This window comes from Bacillus rossius, chromosome 3 (genome assembly GCF_032445375.1).
Source record: "Bacillus rossius redtenbacheri isolate Brsri chromosome 3, Brsri_v3, whole genome shotgun sequence".
In the NCBI taxonomy this organism is placed as follows: domain Eukaryota; kingdom Metazoa; phylum Arthropoda; class Insecta; order Phasmatodea; family Bacillidae; genus Bacillus; species Bacillus rossius.
This window is the reverse complement of record NC_086332.1, coordinates 122,594,341-122,609,349: the sequence shown is the minus strand read 5'-3', so window position 1 is coordinate 122,609,349 and position 15,009 is coordinate 122,594,341. Positions and strand designations below refer to the sequence as shown.

The window sequence follows — 15,009 nt, the reverse complement described above, 5'->3', positions numbered from 1 at the left end:
TGTAGGACAGCGTAGTATAAACATTAGCTGAGTACACAAACACGTTCAAAATATTTCTGTGTAATGAAAAACATTGTACCATTTTAATTGATCCGAAGTATGTAAACAATGAAGAAAGGCAATAGCAACTAGTAATTAAGAATCAGGTTAGCTATATTTTATTTTTTGGTTGTATTATTAATTTGTTGCAGTGCAAGTAATGTCACAGAAAAGTTACCATTGGGTACGCATAGAAATCAAAAATTCATGTGTATGAAAATGAGCGCTACTGTGACTATGACAGCACTATTTCAATAAAGTCTTAATTCATTGGCGTCACTACTTCAAAAACAGTGCAAATCGAACAGCGTTATTTTAAGGGTATTTTGTTTATAAGACTGATACACATTCATACAACCAAGTGACAATAGGCACCAAAACACTGCAAAAAAATTTAATGAAGTTCATAGATAAATTCATCATCTTCACCTCCAAAATCTTCCTCAAAGTCAACAAACTCTTCATCAAAGTCCTCGTCCATGACGACGCCCTGAAACAGGCCGTTGTAGCATGGCGAAGCAGAGTCGTTGAAGTGATTGTATGGCTTGAGCTTGTCCAGTCTCATGTTGCATAGCCAGCAGAACACAGTGTCACACTTCCAGCACAGCATCTTGTTGCAGCCATATGATTTCTGGAACAGAGTCAAACACACTGCCAAACATGGAGGACCTGAGACACAGTGGCAGAGTATGACGCCACATGCTATGGGCCAGTTCTTAATAGCAGTTAAACCACAGTTTAAGACTAGAAATGCAGTTTTCTCATTCAAGTGAAACTTTTTTCTGTATTACAAAACAACAATAAAAAGCTTTTAAAATATTTAAAAAAAATAATTTTAAAAATGAAAATTAATATATTTAATCACATAGATGTAAGCAGTCTTTCTGAAAAAATATAAATTACAAAAAGGAAAAATGTTTTGCAATTGATAGGCCACGAACAGAGTTTCATAGAGAAAAAAAACATGAGGGTTACAAATATGTTTAAGTACCATACACATGGGTTACTTTGTTCCACTTTTATAAAACATTTTGTTTAGCTTATGCTGGAAAACAATTAATGAACATTTATCTTTTAAAACAATTTTTAAATAGTTCAAAACTTTCTCAAAAAAAATATCCATAGTCTAACAAATCCATATTAATGTTTATGAAATTAAAAACTTTTATTTTGAGATAAAGTATACCTTATGCCACATTAAATAATACTATTTCAACAAACAGTAAACATATGCATGGGGCTGGTATGGATTAGAAATGTACCCTGGCATCAATAAAACACACACACTTTAATTAATAAAGAATAAGGTTTCTCACAAATTAATTAATTAATTAAAAAAACATATTAGTCTTACTAAGCATTACCTTGTATCTTCATTTTTCAATTCAAAAACTACTCAGTAAAGTTACTTCAAATTATCGATTAAACATGAACGAGTTTTCCGGATTTGAGAATTAATCTTGGACCCTATTAAAAATTAATTCTTTTAAAATCTTTATTCACTAAAATAAAAGCAGTCTTAGGTCCCAAAACCTAAAAAAAGAATGCTAACGTAGCAAATTATTGGTAATTTTTAAAATAGATAAAGGTGACACACAAAATTACTATTGTCAGTATTTCTGAGCACTGATGACAACCCTGGGACCGGGTACACACCATTGTGCAACATTGCAGGCTTGCAGCACATGCCGCATCACCAGCTTCTCATTCACCATGGACCATTGTTGGGAAGTGATTTTTCAGCGTGGCGCTTGTATGAACATGACGGGGAAAAGTAAACAAGTTACAACAATCCAGCAAAAACTGGAAATAATAAGCACGCACCAGGAAGGCTGTTCAACAAAACAAGTTTTTAATATTGTGGAGTGGGTGAAGCAACAATCCATGACATAAAGCAACAAAACAAAATAATATTAATTATTCAAGCAGTGCTGATTCAACAAGTGGTTTTTGTAAGGATTAACAATGAAACTGTCAACCTACAAAGAACTAAATAAGGCGATGTTGGAATGGTTTAGTCAGCAATGAGTGAAGTGAACACAGGTTGTAGCATAGCATAACGCCTACTCCTACTAGTAATAACACTAACTAAAAATGTGTTATGTTGCTGATGTTTTCTTAAGGTTTCATAATTATTATTTTGATTAGAGTTTTACAAAAAGTTTAATTTTTTTATTATTATTTTTCTCTATTTTGCTTGGTCAGTTAAAATTAACATGTGTATTAATAAGGTTTCTTACAATTTTAAAGCATCTTGTGGTTGGTGAGGATGTAACATTCCAGAAGCAAAAAGAAAAAGAAAGACCAGGGATGTGAAACACTGTCAGCAGTAAGTTAGTGTCTGTTGGGAGAACACAGCACGTAGATGCATGGCTGCGCAGTAATAGACCAGTAGGTTCACTGGGCGCTGTCTTGCCAGCCAGTGAGGAAGAACCATGCAGTGGTGTGATTTGATGTTCCAGACTTACAGAGAACAATTTTTTTCCAATATTTTTCCCTATATGGTTATGTATCTAGTTCTGTATTGTGATTGGCTGGTTGACCCACGGTGTTGCCTACCTTTTTTTTCACCTTTGTAAGAGTAGGTAACTTCGTTATACAACTAGTTGTTGCTCAATTGTCGTCGCATGCGGTCGCGTTGTCGGCAACTCACATAAATGCCATGAAATTGTGTGAAGAGACAATTTAATGCCTGCTGGGTGGGGCCAGTTCGAGTTTTAATATTCTCTTTTTTATATCTTTTTCAGTCTATCATCAGCTATAAATCTGATCCCAGGTATCAGCGTCGGCCCAGTGTGACCGTGATCATCCCTCCGGACATATTCTCGAAGTAATGTAATCCACTAAACAATTTAAGTGAAGGATATCAATTTTTTTATTGAGTGAATGTGAAATTAAGTCATCTGTAACTGGAACTGTACTGATATGTAAGTTTGGATGTACAATGTAAATCTTTGTTATGAATAATAAAACAAAATGCTATTTATAAACTTTTACTTTAAAAACAACTAAAAACAAACTTGAATCTTAAATGAATAGTTCATACTCAATATTGGCAAAAAGACTAAACTAAAACCCAAACTTTGAAAGTCATCATACATATATTAATATCATAAACTTTTCAAGAGAATCGGGTAATAGTTAAAATTCTAGGTTGCTCAGCTGGGCCAGCCTAGAATGTAACAAGGTGTCTAGCCTGGTATGTGCCAAACAAAAACAGCAGTTTTTATTTTGCAGCAACAGGACTCACATTAGACTTTAATGCATCTTCAGGCTGGCTAACACAGTTTAAACAGCGACACGGTATACGTAACATCACCCTACAAGGTGATAGAGACAGGTCGGTCCTGGTTCTCGGTTCTTGGCTCTGCTGGTTTTTAGCAAATTTACCAGCAATGAGAACCGTAAATATGTCAGTACAATTTTTTTTTCTTCCTAACCTAACTAACACTAATTGTATTTCTTGGGAGGGGTTTGGGTTAGGGAAGACTCTAGGTGTGTCCCAAGCCGAAGTCTTTACGCCTATTCATGCTGGGTTTCAGCCACACAGGTAGGGTAGCATGCTTTATTCGGAGATAGGCCAGCCATGGCAGCAATTGATGCTATGACTAACTCCCCTATCTTAGATATAGACTATAACTAGTTAAGTTGGGCCCAGGTAAAAACCTGCACATTCACGTGGAGTGACATAGTGCAAGCATTAAGGGGCCCGCCTCGTCAGGGGTTTATCTGTGTTACTGAGGCTGGATGATAAGCGCGACGCTCGCTGGTATTTCTAGCGCTGTATAGCCTCTAAGCGCAAGGCTCTGAACTGGCACCCAGTCTTCTTGTCATCACAGGGTAACTGTGAATTTGAGCGGTGAGAGTAAAATTATATGGCCGAGAAATGAAGATAAAGGGGTAATACAAGTCTTTTAAGTGCTTTCAAGAATCTGTATTGGTTGTTTTGCACCTAAAAATTACTCTAAAAACATGTGTTTTAGCCATTTTAACTCTTCTAAAACTACAGTTTAAAAACTTAATCCAAAATCAGAAGTACTTTTCGGCCCTCAGCGAACTCTTAAATGCTTTTTGTAAGCAGACACCATTTGTATATCTTGAGTAGCTTTGAAATCGCGTTGTTTTTCCTGAAGCTCTGCACACTGTGTGTGTGCCCGGGTAGGCGGAGCCCTTAAGCAGGCAGGTTCAATACAGGACAAGGATGGTCCAGCAATACGAGTTGGTCAAGGACAAGAAGTTTCGAACATGCTGGGGTCGGGGGCTAGGACCTCTCGGCCTGCATTGGTGATTGTTTGTATCTGGATTTGTGCCAGTGGCATGTGCACTAAGGCTGCCAGTCAGCACATGTACTTAAAACTAGGAAAGAAGAATGTGTTGAGCGCATATAAAATAATTGTGTTAATTTAATTAAGTTAAATAATTGCGAGCTGGCACATCAGATATCACTCCAAAAGGAATAGAGCGGCAGGTCGCCTGTCACCAATACCACGGAAAATACAATGGACTCCTGGTAAAATGCCATAGTATATCGCTGGCAACCAACATGCACATATCTTTCACATTAAACCCCATGTGACAAGTGAATGGTTGGTAAAACTTTGAAATTACAGGCGACACCAACAAAGGGCAGTCTCCCCTTCCCTTCTTTCATAACGTCACCTGCAGGAAGTAAAATGGCATGCTGAACCATATTATAAATATTGAACATTGCTTCAGATAATATGGTATACCATATGGAATTCAGTGTTACAAATTATTGTATGCTATACCCAAACTTATGGTATGTGACGGCAGATTATTACCATAGTGCTGAAGCCGCAGTGGGATGTAGATATGATGTATATGAAAAACTATTTAGCTTACTTGTTAGTTCACTGTGTTTTATTGTTGTTAAACCTGTTAGACTAGAAGGTTGTAAGGTGCCTACAGCACCTGTTGAAACATGATGAATATAAAAAACACTAATTTAATATAAACAAAATATTTATTTAAAATTATTTTCTTTTAATATTGAGCAAATAAAAATTATTTGTGATAAATAGGTATATGATAAAAAATATGTTAAAAATTATATTAATATATTTATTAATATTGTGAGATGACTACCAACAGCGATCAGCCAGGGTGGTAGCAACCATACATAAAAACAAACAAACACAAAAATTGACAATTAACATATACAAAACAAAATAAATTAAAACATTGACACATACAAAAGACACAGAATCTGAAGTTATACCTAATGTGAATAATTGAAACATAAAGTAAAAGATAATACAAAAGGAAATATAATGCATTACAACACCATGGAATATACTACATGTAACTAAGGTAAGTACAGAACATATAGTATTATGTAGATAAATACAGTTATTCTCCGTTCACTCTTAGCCGAGTTCTGAAATAAACAAACACCGCCGTATCACTGTGCCGCGTCAGCAAGTGATAGGCTGAATTCATCTAGCGTGCCAAGCACTTGTTGCTACACACACACTTCAGTACAGTCGATGCTAATAAAATAACGGAGAAGTAATATAACAGGAAGCACCGTAGCACTTTGTTCAGCGTAGGTGGTTCATTTGCGAAGAAAAAACTATGCACTTTACGCCTAATAACCGTCTTCACAATATCATCACAAGTTTTGATAACAGGATACTCACGTTTCTTTTTCTTCCCGGAAGATGTTAATGTCCCAGTGTCCTGTAATTCTTTCCTTGCACGAAGCACACTGCTCTTCGAAACACCCGTAAATTCCGCAGTTAAACTCGCGATATTGTGCACACGACAATCCGGATATTTGTCTGAAAATGTTTTAAAAACATTCAACACTAGTTTTCTGTGCACTTTTCAAAGGCTTTCCCATTTTTTTTTTTTACAAAACTCGGTCCGACGTTAGCCATAACAAACCATGCGCGCGCGAATCCGAAATGCAACTGTTGCGCCGGGCATCAACTGTACAATGTACAGTACCTTTTATCTATGCCACCGTACAAACGGCATCTGCTAACATAATTGTAAGTTAATACTTGCTGACACATTAAACTGTATTGGAAATTAATGGTGAAACGCTATAATTAGAGTCAAGATTTTGTGGTGTTATTTTAAGACAAATTTCGGTGTAAAGAAATAAAGATTTCGGTGTTATATGGTTTTATTTTTTTGCTCAATATACCCACGGCAAAATTTTCTTACTTTTCTGTACGGCATGCAAATTTATTAAAACAAATATTAAAAAACACTAAAACATCATGATCTAATTACAATTAAGTTCATTTGCAAATTCATAGATAATTAAGTTCATTTGCAAATTCACAAATTCAAACTTTTAAATAACTACTAAAAATTTCATGACTTAATTACAATCAAATACACTACAAAATTACACAATTAAGCACTTCCAAAGTTACTATTAAGACGGTTTTATTGAAATGCTATCATAGTTAAATTTTCCGCATTTTCTGGAGTAGACGTTGTCTTCTGTCACTAACTACCAGTGAGTACCTGGAAAATGAACGTTCTGATCAACATTTGATGCTGGGAACCAGATTGCCCTTAAACTGGCTTGAGCAAATTCACTGTAGTCCCCTTTAAGGGAGCAAAGTACCTTTGCAACATCAATTTGGCTTGTTTCTGGCAATGAAAGTTCATCCTCAATTATTTTTTTGAAAGCAACATAGCCATGTATGAATGTATCAATGGGAAGATGGGAAACAGAAGGCAAGTTATGCAGAGACTTCTGTAGGTTTGCATCTTCTATGCTAACCCTACTCACATTTCTTGGGTTGAACAGCAAATTAATGGCATTAAAGACTCTTAGACAAGGATGTCGTTTAACAGATGAGTTTTGCCTCAAACGCTTATGTTTCTCACTTGCGACATGTTTCACAAGCGTATCGCGTCTCTCATAGTCTAGCCTGCTTTTACAGAATTTGCACATTAAAATTTTATCACTGAAATAAAATCCTTCGCTGGAAAATTCTTTCGATCGGTCACTAGCAGAAACCTTCGTTTTAGGCATTATCAAAAATTTTTAATCACATAGGAAGAATTTAACCTCTAAATACGCTAAAACTTGCCGTGCTGGAAAGATCAAAACAATGGAGAATAGATGCGAATACAAACACATACCGAATACCAACATACGTACGTGAAAATTAATACCGACATAAACATGTATTATTTATTATTTACAATCGTTACGTTAAGCAGGGTTAATTTTATTTTCATACCCTACGTACTTTATTTTAAATAAACAGTAAAAGCAATGCGCTTTAGTGTGTAATATTTTAATGATTAAAAACGTAATATTAGAAAAACATTTTGGACGTTTGTTATTTTTGTATTTACAGAAAGTGAACGGCGGCCATTGTATCATAGTTATCAACATCTTAAATTATTATGGTACACAAGATTACCGTTTAAAGAAAATATTACGTTAATTCCGAGACTTCATTTTAAAATCTATAATGAATCACCGTCGCATATAACATATATGGCTGCTAGTTACTGTCAGAAATATTTGATTGTGCTGAAGATAGTGAATTGTCCTTACAGAATGGAAAAAAAAAACGTAAATAATCAAGATAGACAAAATTTCGTGACATATCGCGGATTTCACACAATTTCGTTTTATTTCGTGTTTTCAAGCGGTTTTCGGTGTTATTTCGTTTTATCGCGCATTACCATATAATCGTGCCTCTAGCTATAATGCTATAATCAACAATTGTTATAAAAAAAGGCAGTGTAAAAATACTTACAAATGGTACGTAACCAATGGACTATTTCTTGCGCACGAATAATGTGCGCGGCGGCCGGCAGCCAATGAGAATGTTTGTTTACAAGAGGCTTTGTTTATTCCAAAACTCAGGTAAGAGTGAACGGAAAATAGTATCCGCAGATTGATATCAAATTTTATATTAATATATCTAGTATTAAATAATTTAGGGAAAAAACATTAGATCATAAAGATGATTAATCTTTGGATGACGAAAAAAGTAATTTTTTAACAAGTTTTTTCTCTCTGGTAGGTTGTAAGTGATGAACATACATATTGAAATTGTTAAGAAGTCTATATATATAATATCATTTTTATTTAGGAGTGTGCACAAAAAAGGCACATTAAGTGCATCTGTACTATTTACCAATAATTTTAGCAGTAAAAAATTAGGAGACTACAAATAATATAACAATTCAAAAATGCATAATTACAAAAAAAAATCTGCAAAAATGTTCTTGGGTATACAAACATATATTATAATACATAAAAAACAAAATTATCAATAGTTTTTAATAAAATTATAAACTTCAAAGATATAAGCTTATTTATTATATAAGGGCATAAGTACAAAAGTCAATATACTGATGCAAACGTGAGCAGGGGCGCGGCGCTGGCTGGCACGGCCGCTGACGTGAGACGTGCCAACCACGCTGGCGGATTACCCCCCTCCACCCTCACAGTTCACATGTAGGTCTGCACACTGAATACTGTTATTTAACTCGGTTACATTTGTAGTTTGTTAGAGGAAATCTTATGTAAAAAAATAATGTAACATTAAAATAATTTTGTTTATGAAATTGGAAATTGAGGTTGGGTTAGTATTTCAGCACATGTATGGGCCCACAAATTAAAAGCAGATAATTTTCACTTCATCAATGACATGCATGTTGAAGATATAGCCTTCTTTAACAAATTTTCATCAAAATTCTGTTCATAAAAAAGTCCTCCCTGTGATGATTTCAGTTTGACAGTTTTTCTAGAGTTGCATCACACATTGATGCTCTGAATTGGGTTCTTGTTTTCTTAATATGTGAAAAAATCCTTTCACACTCTGCATTGCTGTGTGGGATACAGTGAACGGCAAGCATTGCCCTGGAAAGTCTGCCATATTTTAAAGTATTGTCTGGATTTCTTATTTGTCCAACAAATGACCACTTTGTTTCCATTCTGCTCTGTTTTGCCACCTCTTCTGGAATCTCTTGCACCCGAAAAGAGTAAAACACTGTTTCCAATAAGTCTACTTCTGAATCCATATCTTGGTCTTCATTCTTCGCCAAAATGATGGGAAACTTAGCAAAAAAACAACCTTAGACTGCAGAAAGAAGCAGTACGAATAGAGTTCATGTCTGCCACTTCTGTGTGTGTCAATATGTCACTTTTCAGTGGAAACTGGTGCAACATGTAATTTCAAGCAGTCATATAGTATTTTCTAACTGAAGAAAAAAATATTTCTTTTTGTTTCTGATCCAGTTTCTCTAACAATCTGTGTCCTGCACTACCTATCACCAAATCAGAATCATCTTTCTAATTAGATTTATTATTATAATCAACATCAAGAATAGAAGATGTGACTACAGTTCCAATATCAAATCTGGCAATCAAATTTCAAAACAAATCTGTCAAAACAGACTTCAGAACATTAAAAAGGGGTTCAGCTGATTGCAATAAAGTGACTTTTCAAAAACTGGTATAACATTCAGGACAAATAAACAAAATGTTTTGGAGAGGTCTGATGACATGAAATTGCAAAATCTTTCTTCCGTGGAGAAATGTTCCAATTCTAATTTTTTTGTAGTTAGTAGGCGTAAGATTCTGCTTCTTTGAGTTACCCATCTTAGTGCAATCAGACCTTGGTTTCTTCAAGACAGTTGCAGAAGAGTCCTCCTTTCTTTTCTTCCTTGATGATGGTTTGTCAGTTTCTGGCAGAACATGATGACCCATGTCAGATTTTGTGGACTGTGAATCAGACTTAGTCCTACCTTCTTGAAAATGTTCAAGTTTAGGAATTCTATAGCTCTGCAAACTTGCAGTAGCCTCATTTCTATGATTAGACTGTTTCTTCCAAGAAGAAACTTGTAATGGGCTGCCACTGTTCCATTAACTGTCCCAAACACCTTCCCAACGACAACCAACGTGTGCACACATGTTTCAATATCTTAGCTACATCTGTCTCATGTAATTTCTGAAACTGTTTTAGTTGTTATTTGCATTTTTCACTCTTTTGTAAATAATAAAAAATATCTACTAACATCTCATAAATTTTAACAGGGATAAAAGCTGCAGCTTTTTCAGCAGCTAAATCTATTAGGTGGCAAGGGCCTCCAATAACAATTAAATTTGGCATTTCTTGCTTCAGGACACTAGCCATGCCACTTTTTTAACCAATCATCACTGGTGCGTTAACTGCACTTAAGAGTTAGACAGTTAGAAAGAGGAATACCATTTTCTTTCAAATCTCTAAGGAGAAGGTTGCCAATATTTAAACAAGTCGAATCACCCTCTAAAACTGGAACAAACAGATTACTCACCATTGCAGATGTCTCTTTGTTGTAGAAAGTAACCACGATACGATACAGCTTTGCATCACCCTGATTGCTTCCATCCGTTGCCACTGAAAAAACTTCACTTTTCAAGATCTCAACATTAGTTGCATGAGTTTGCTCTTCCATTTCTGCAATTACAGCTGATGTTTTTGTTCTTGCCCAGCTGTATTTTTTTCAATTTTGCTGTCCGGGAACATTTTCCTGAACAACTAGCCCGCGTGATCAGCACAAGTTATGTGCAACTTGTGTTCCACAATAAAAGATGTAAATAAACATTCAGAATGAATTTTACGGTTCTCAGACATATCAGAAACATAATTCAGCTTCTTTCTCCGAATCAATGCACATTACACTATCAACATTTTTTTTTTGTTTAACAGTGTTTAAACACGTCGTTTCTGCCAGCATGCGCGAGTGAAAAAATACAACGGCACGCTACACACTACGCATAGTTTTCACCTTTACGAGACGATATGATGTGCGGAAACTCTTCTGCACATAACTTGTTGAAAGTTGTTTTGTAGTGTTTCTTCACGATGAACTGCTACATCATAAACACATAAACAAAGAATATATATGCTAATCCACTACATAACCACAACACAACTAGAAACAGCTGCTGCCACCATTAACGATCAAAAGCAAGAGGTCAAAAAAAGTAACAGGTCGAAAAAAGCAACAGGTCGAAGTTATTCGATCTCGAATCGAGGTTGCAAGCGATATATCTCCGACTAATCTAGTGCGATACTATTGTATCGATACAGTTACAACCTACTGACAGGAAAACGTACAAGGTATATAAAAAAATACGAAAAATCGTGAGGAAGGGATGTTCAATTGTGAGGGCGTGACATATACCTACAAATAGTGAGCCTCACACCATAATTTTGAGGGTTGGCAGCTATGTATATTGTATTTTTGGCATGACTTAGCTCTCTGTTCAACTAGAATGAATTATGGCATAATTTTGAGAGACGGGCATTACAGTGTGTGTCTAGATAGCCAGAATAAATTTTTTTTTTTAATGTTGCTTTAACCGTGTTTTTCGGTTATCCGTAGATCCATTGCCAGTCATTACCCAAAATAATCTGGAGTTTACTGTACCAGGGTGTCTACCCATGTTGGGTCACGGAATTCCTGTACAATCCCTGTACATTCCCATACACTAATAAAAAAGTTCATGTACATTTACAGCTTACACTATCACTAATTAGGATAATAGCAATGTTAAAAAAAATGTTCACAAAAAAATATTTTTACCAAAAACTTGTATTTCAAGAAAATTTGTCACAGAAAAGTTAGGCCTACCTTTAGGTTGATAAAATTTAGCTCATTCTAGGTTACTTTGCACTGCAGTAAAACTTTGCCACATGGCAACTGTCAAATTTTTAACTTTTATCTTTAGAGGCTGTATATATACCTGTACCAGATTTGTTTTTATTATTTTTGTTTCCCATGTCTGTATTTTTGGTATATTTAAGTTATTCTGTTTGTGTATTAACTTATATTTGTTGAAGTGTCCTATACCATTTGTACAAATGTCTGTATGGTCAAATGGATGAAAATAAACTACACGCACCCAAAACAATGGTGGCAGCAGCGCTGTTTTAGAAAGCTGCATGTGACTCGCATGACATTGCGCGCGATATGCCACTTGCCAAATGCCAATTTTGCCAACCAAGTTCCTGTCCAACAGAGTACAGTACACCCGCCCCTCGAAGTAACACGGTAATCCATCAAAAGAATAAATATAGTTTAAAAAACTAAAAAACATGCTTTTAAAGAATATCAAACTAAAAAGTTAAAAATAAATATAGTTTAAAAAACTAAAGAAACATGCTTTTAATGATTATCAAACTAAAAAGTAAAAAATAATTTTAAAATTTAATTTATGACAATAGTATATAAGCAATACTAGTATAAATGAGAAAAAAGCTTGAGGCGCTTTGTGCCATATTTTTTGAATATTAAGCGCCCCATGCTTTTTTCTCATTTATACTAGTATTGCTTATATACTATTGTCATAAATTTAATTTTAAAATTATTTTTTACTTTTTAGTTTGATAATCTTTAAAAGCATGTTTCTTTAGTTTTTTAAACTATATTTATTTTTAACTTTTTAGTTTGATATTCTTTAAAAGCATGTTTTTTAGTTTTTTAAACTATATTTATTTTTAACTTTTTAGTTTGATATTCTTTAAAAGCATGTTTTTTTAGTTTTTTAAACTATATTTATGTATAATTATCATAGGGAAATGAGTTACCGACACTACCTATTACCATCTGAGATAACTATTTGGAGTTGCAACGTCACAAAGAAATGGTAAAGTCTCTACGAATCATTTGCAGTTAGATGTATGGATATAATATAAGAATTTACCGGGGAAAAAAAAACATTTTTTTTTCGGCGTGGCCGGGAGTAGAACCCACGATCGCTGAATCCGAAAGCTGACGTCACAGAAGTCGCGCGCCTTAGACCGCTCGGCTAACGAACGTAATGAAATGGGTGGGACATTTTACAGTGATGAGTCACTCACTCTTAGTCGAAAGAGTTACAGACGGACAGACAGAGTTACAGACGGACAGACAAACATACAGGTGAAGCTAATATAAAGCATGTAAAAATGGAGCACTAATCAAAACAAAGCTAATCAAATACTTTTTAACATAAAAGAATGCATGTTAAACAAATAATTGGTATTGCCGCCTTTCAAATATGTATGTTTACTGTACCATACTCCACATTAATCCCGTTTAAAAATTGGTTGTCTGTAAAGTCGGTTTATGGACGATAGTTTAACGTGACGACATAACAAAACATTGATGAAATGATTGTATACTTATATGAATAAAATTGAATAATTTTTATTTTAATAATACAGGAAATATAACTTTTCACTTAACTTTATAAACAGTCGAGTGGAAGAGAGATAGATGCGGCGCAAGCGTACAATGAGCGTAACGGGACACAGCGTAACGGAACAATGTGTGTAACGGGACACAGCGTAATGGAACAATGTGCGTAACGGGACACTTTTTTGTGCGTGCAGCCGGCGTTCTTCGATTTATTAGACGTCACGTCAAAAAGTATTTTTTTTTCTGGAAACGTAATGCGCTGTCAACTTCAACTAGCGCAACCTGGCATGCATGAGATTTACTGACCTCGAAAGCTTCTGACCTTTCTCGCCAGATGGAAGTAGTAGCATAAACATGGCTTTATAAACACGCTCCACGGATATATTAACGTAATTTTATTGCTTGTAAAACTTTTAACTAGACATAAGAAAACAGGCATCAAATAAATTTAATAACTATTACAGAAAAGGGAAAACTAACGGTTTTTTCTAATCCGTTGTTTTATTAAAATTATACAAGTGCCGAGATTTATTATGTTGCATTGTGTTTGATACAAGAGTGCCGTTGCCATTATGCGCGCGTGTAAACAAAAAATTTTTTTGGATGAAAAAGAGCGCTACTTCAAAAAGAGCCCTAATTATTTGGCGCTAATCGAGCAGCGTTACTTCGAGGGGTGGATGTATACTCACACAGAGCAAGACTGGCTTGCATCTGTCGCCGACCGGCGCAATTAACTTTGTCATACGTACTTAATTGTTATACACACGTGATAATGGTCGCTTGTATACAAAAATAATACGAAACGGCATATAATATGATTTTTGATTCGTGACCACTGAAATCAGCATAAAATTCTTGCATTATACGCCGGCAAATACGATATATTTTGCAGGTATGTAGTCTACTTTCTTCCGATGTTCACGAAACAATTTTTTAATAAAAAGATTTATCATAATAACTTCTGCACACACACAAAGAAGCATTATTATTATTACTTACCATCCGGACAAACACTATACAACACGCAAAAATAAATTGGATGAAAATTTAAGCATGAGCGGGAACTACCATTAAAGAACGACCACAGCAAAAAAAAAAAAAAAAAAAAAAAAAAACTGGGCTAGTCCACGCGCCTTACGCAAGTGGTTATCACGATTACGCGGCAACTTGTGTTGGTTGATCCCATCGTCTGCATTCAGCACTGCAGTAAAGCACCAGTATATTGTAGAGAAGCAATAATCACACGATTCACGATTGTGTGCAGTAAAATCTTCGCTTTTTAATATTAATATATAAATGTTGTTGACGGGCGGGGAAAAGTCAAAAGTTCCCGGACATCGGGATAAATTCCCGCACAATCCCCATATTTTTCCCGGGCAGTATAATTCCTGTACAATTCCCGTTTTTCCCGGTCGGTAGACACCCTGTGTACTTTGATGAGCAATGTAAATATTATTATAAATATTATTGTAAATATTATTCTTTTGTTTCACATTGTACACATTTGTAATTAATTATGCATAGCAATTTTTAACTGATACAGTTTGCAATATTTTTTAGCATTAATATTTTGTGAGCAGAAATTTAATGTTTTTGAGTATGATGCAGTGTTGGTACGTTGTTAATTCAGGCTTTTATGGGTAATGAGAGCAATTGCATAACGTAATGTTTTTTGAGGCTTTCGCTAAAGCATTATCTAATTTTAGTTATTTTCTGCCTCTTTTGTACGTGCTGTATTTGACAGAGTAGGAAAACAAAAAATCATAAGGGTATTGTGAAAATTTGTATTAAGGT

The 15,009-nt window shown here is 34.9% G+C and overlaps 1 protein-coding gene across 1 annotated transcript in view; it reads right to left on the bottom strand.

The window, feature by feature from the left end:
* Positions 1 to 352: 352 nt before the first annotated feature.
* Positions 353 to 15,009, bottom strand: part of LOC134531371 (E3 ubiquitin-protein ligase RNF14-like) — a 250,433-nt gene continuing 235,776 nt past the window's right edge. Inside the window, exon 10 of the mRNA XM_063367072.1 lies at positions 353 to 670. Within this exon, the coding sequence (XP_063223142.1) occupies positions 434 to 670 (237 nt within the window). The 3' untranslated portion in view covers positions 353 to 433. The remainder of the gene's footprint in view (positions 671 to 15,009) is intronic.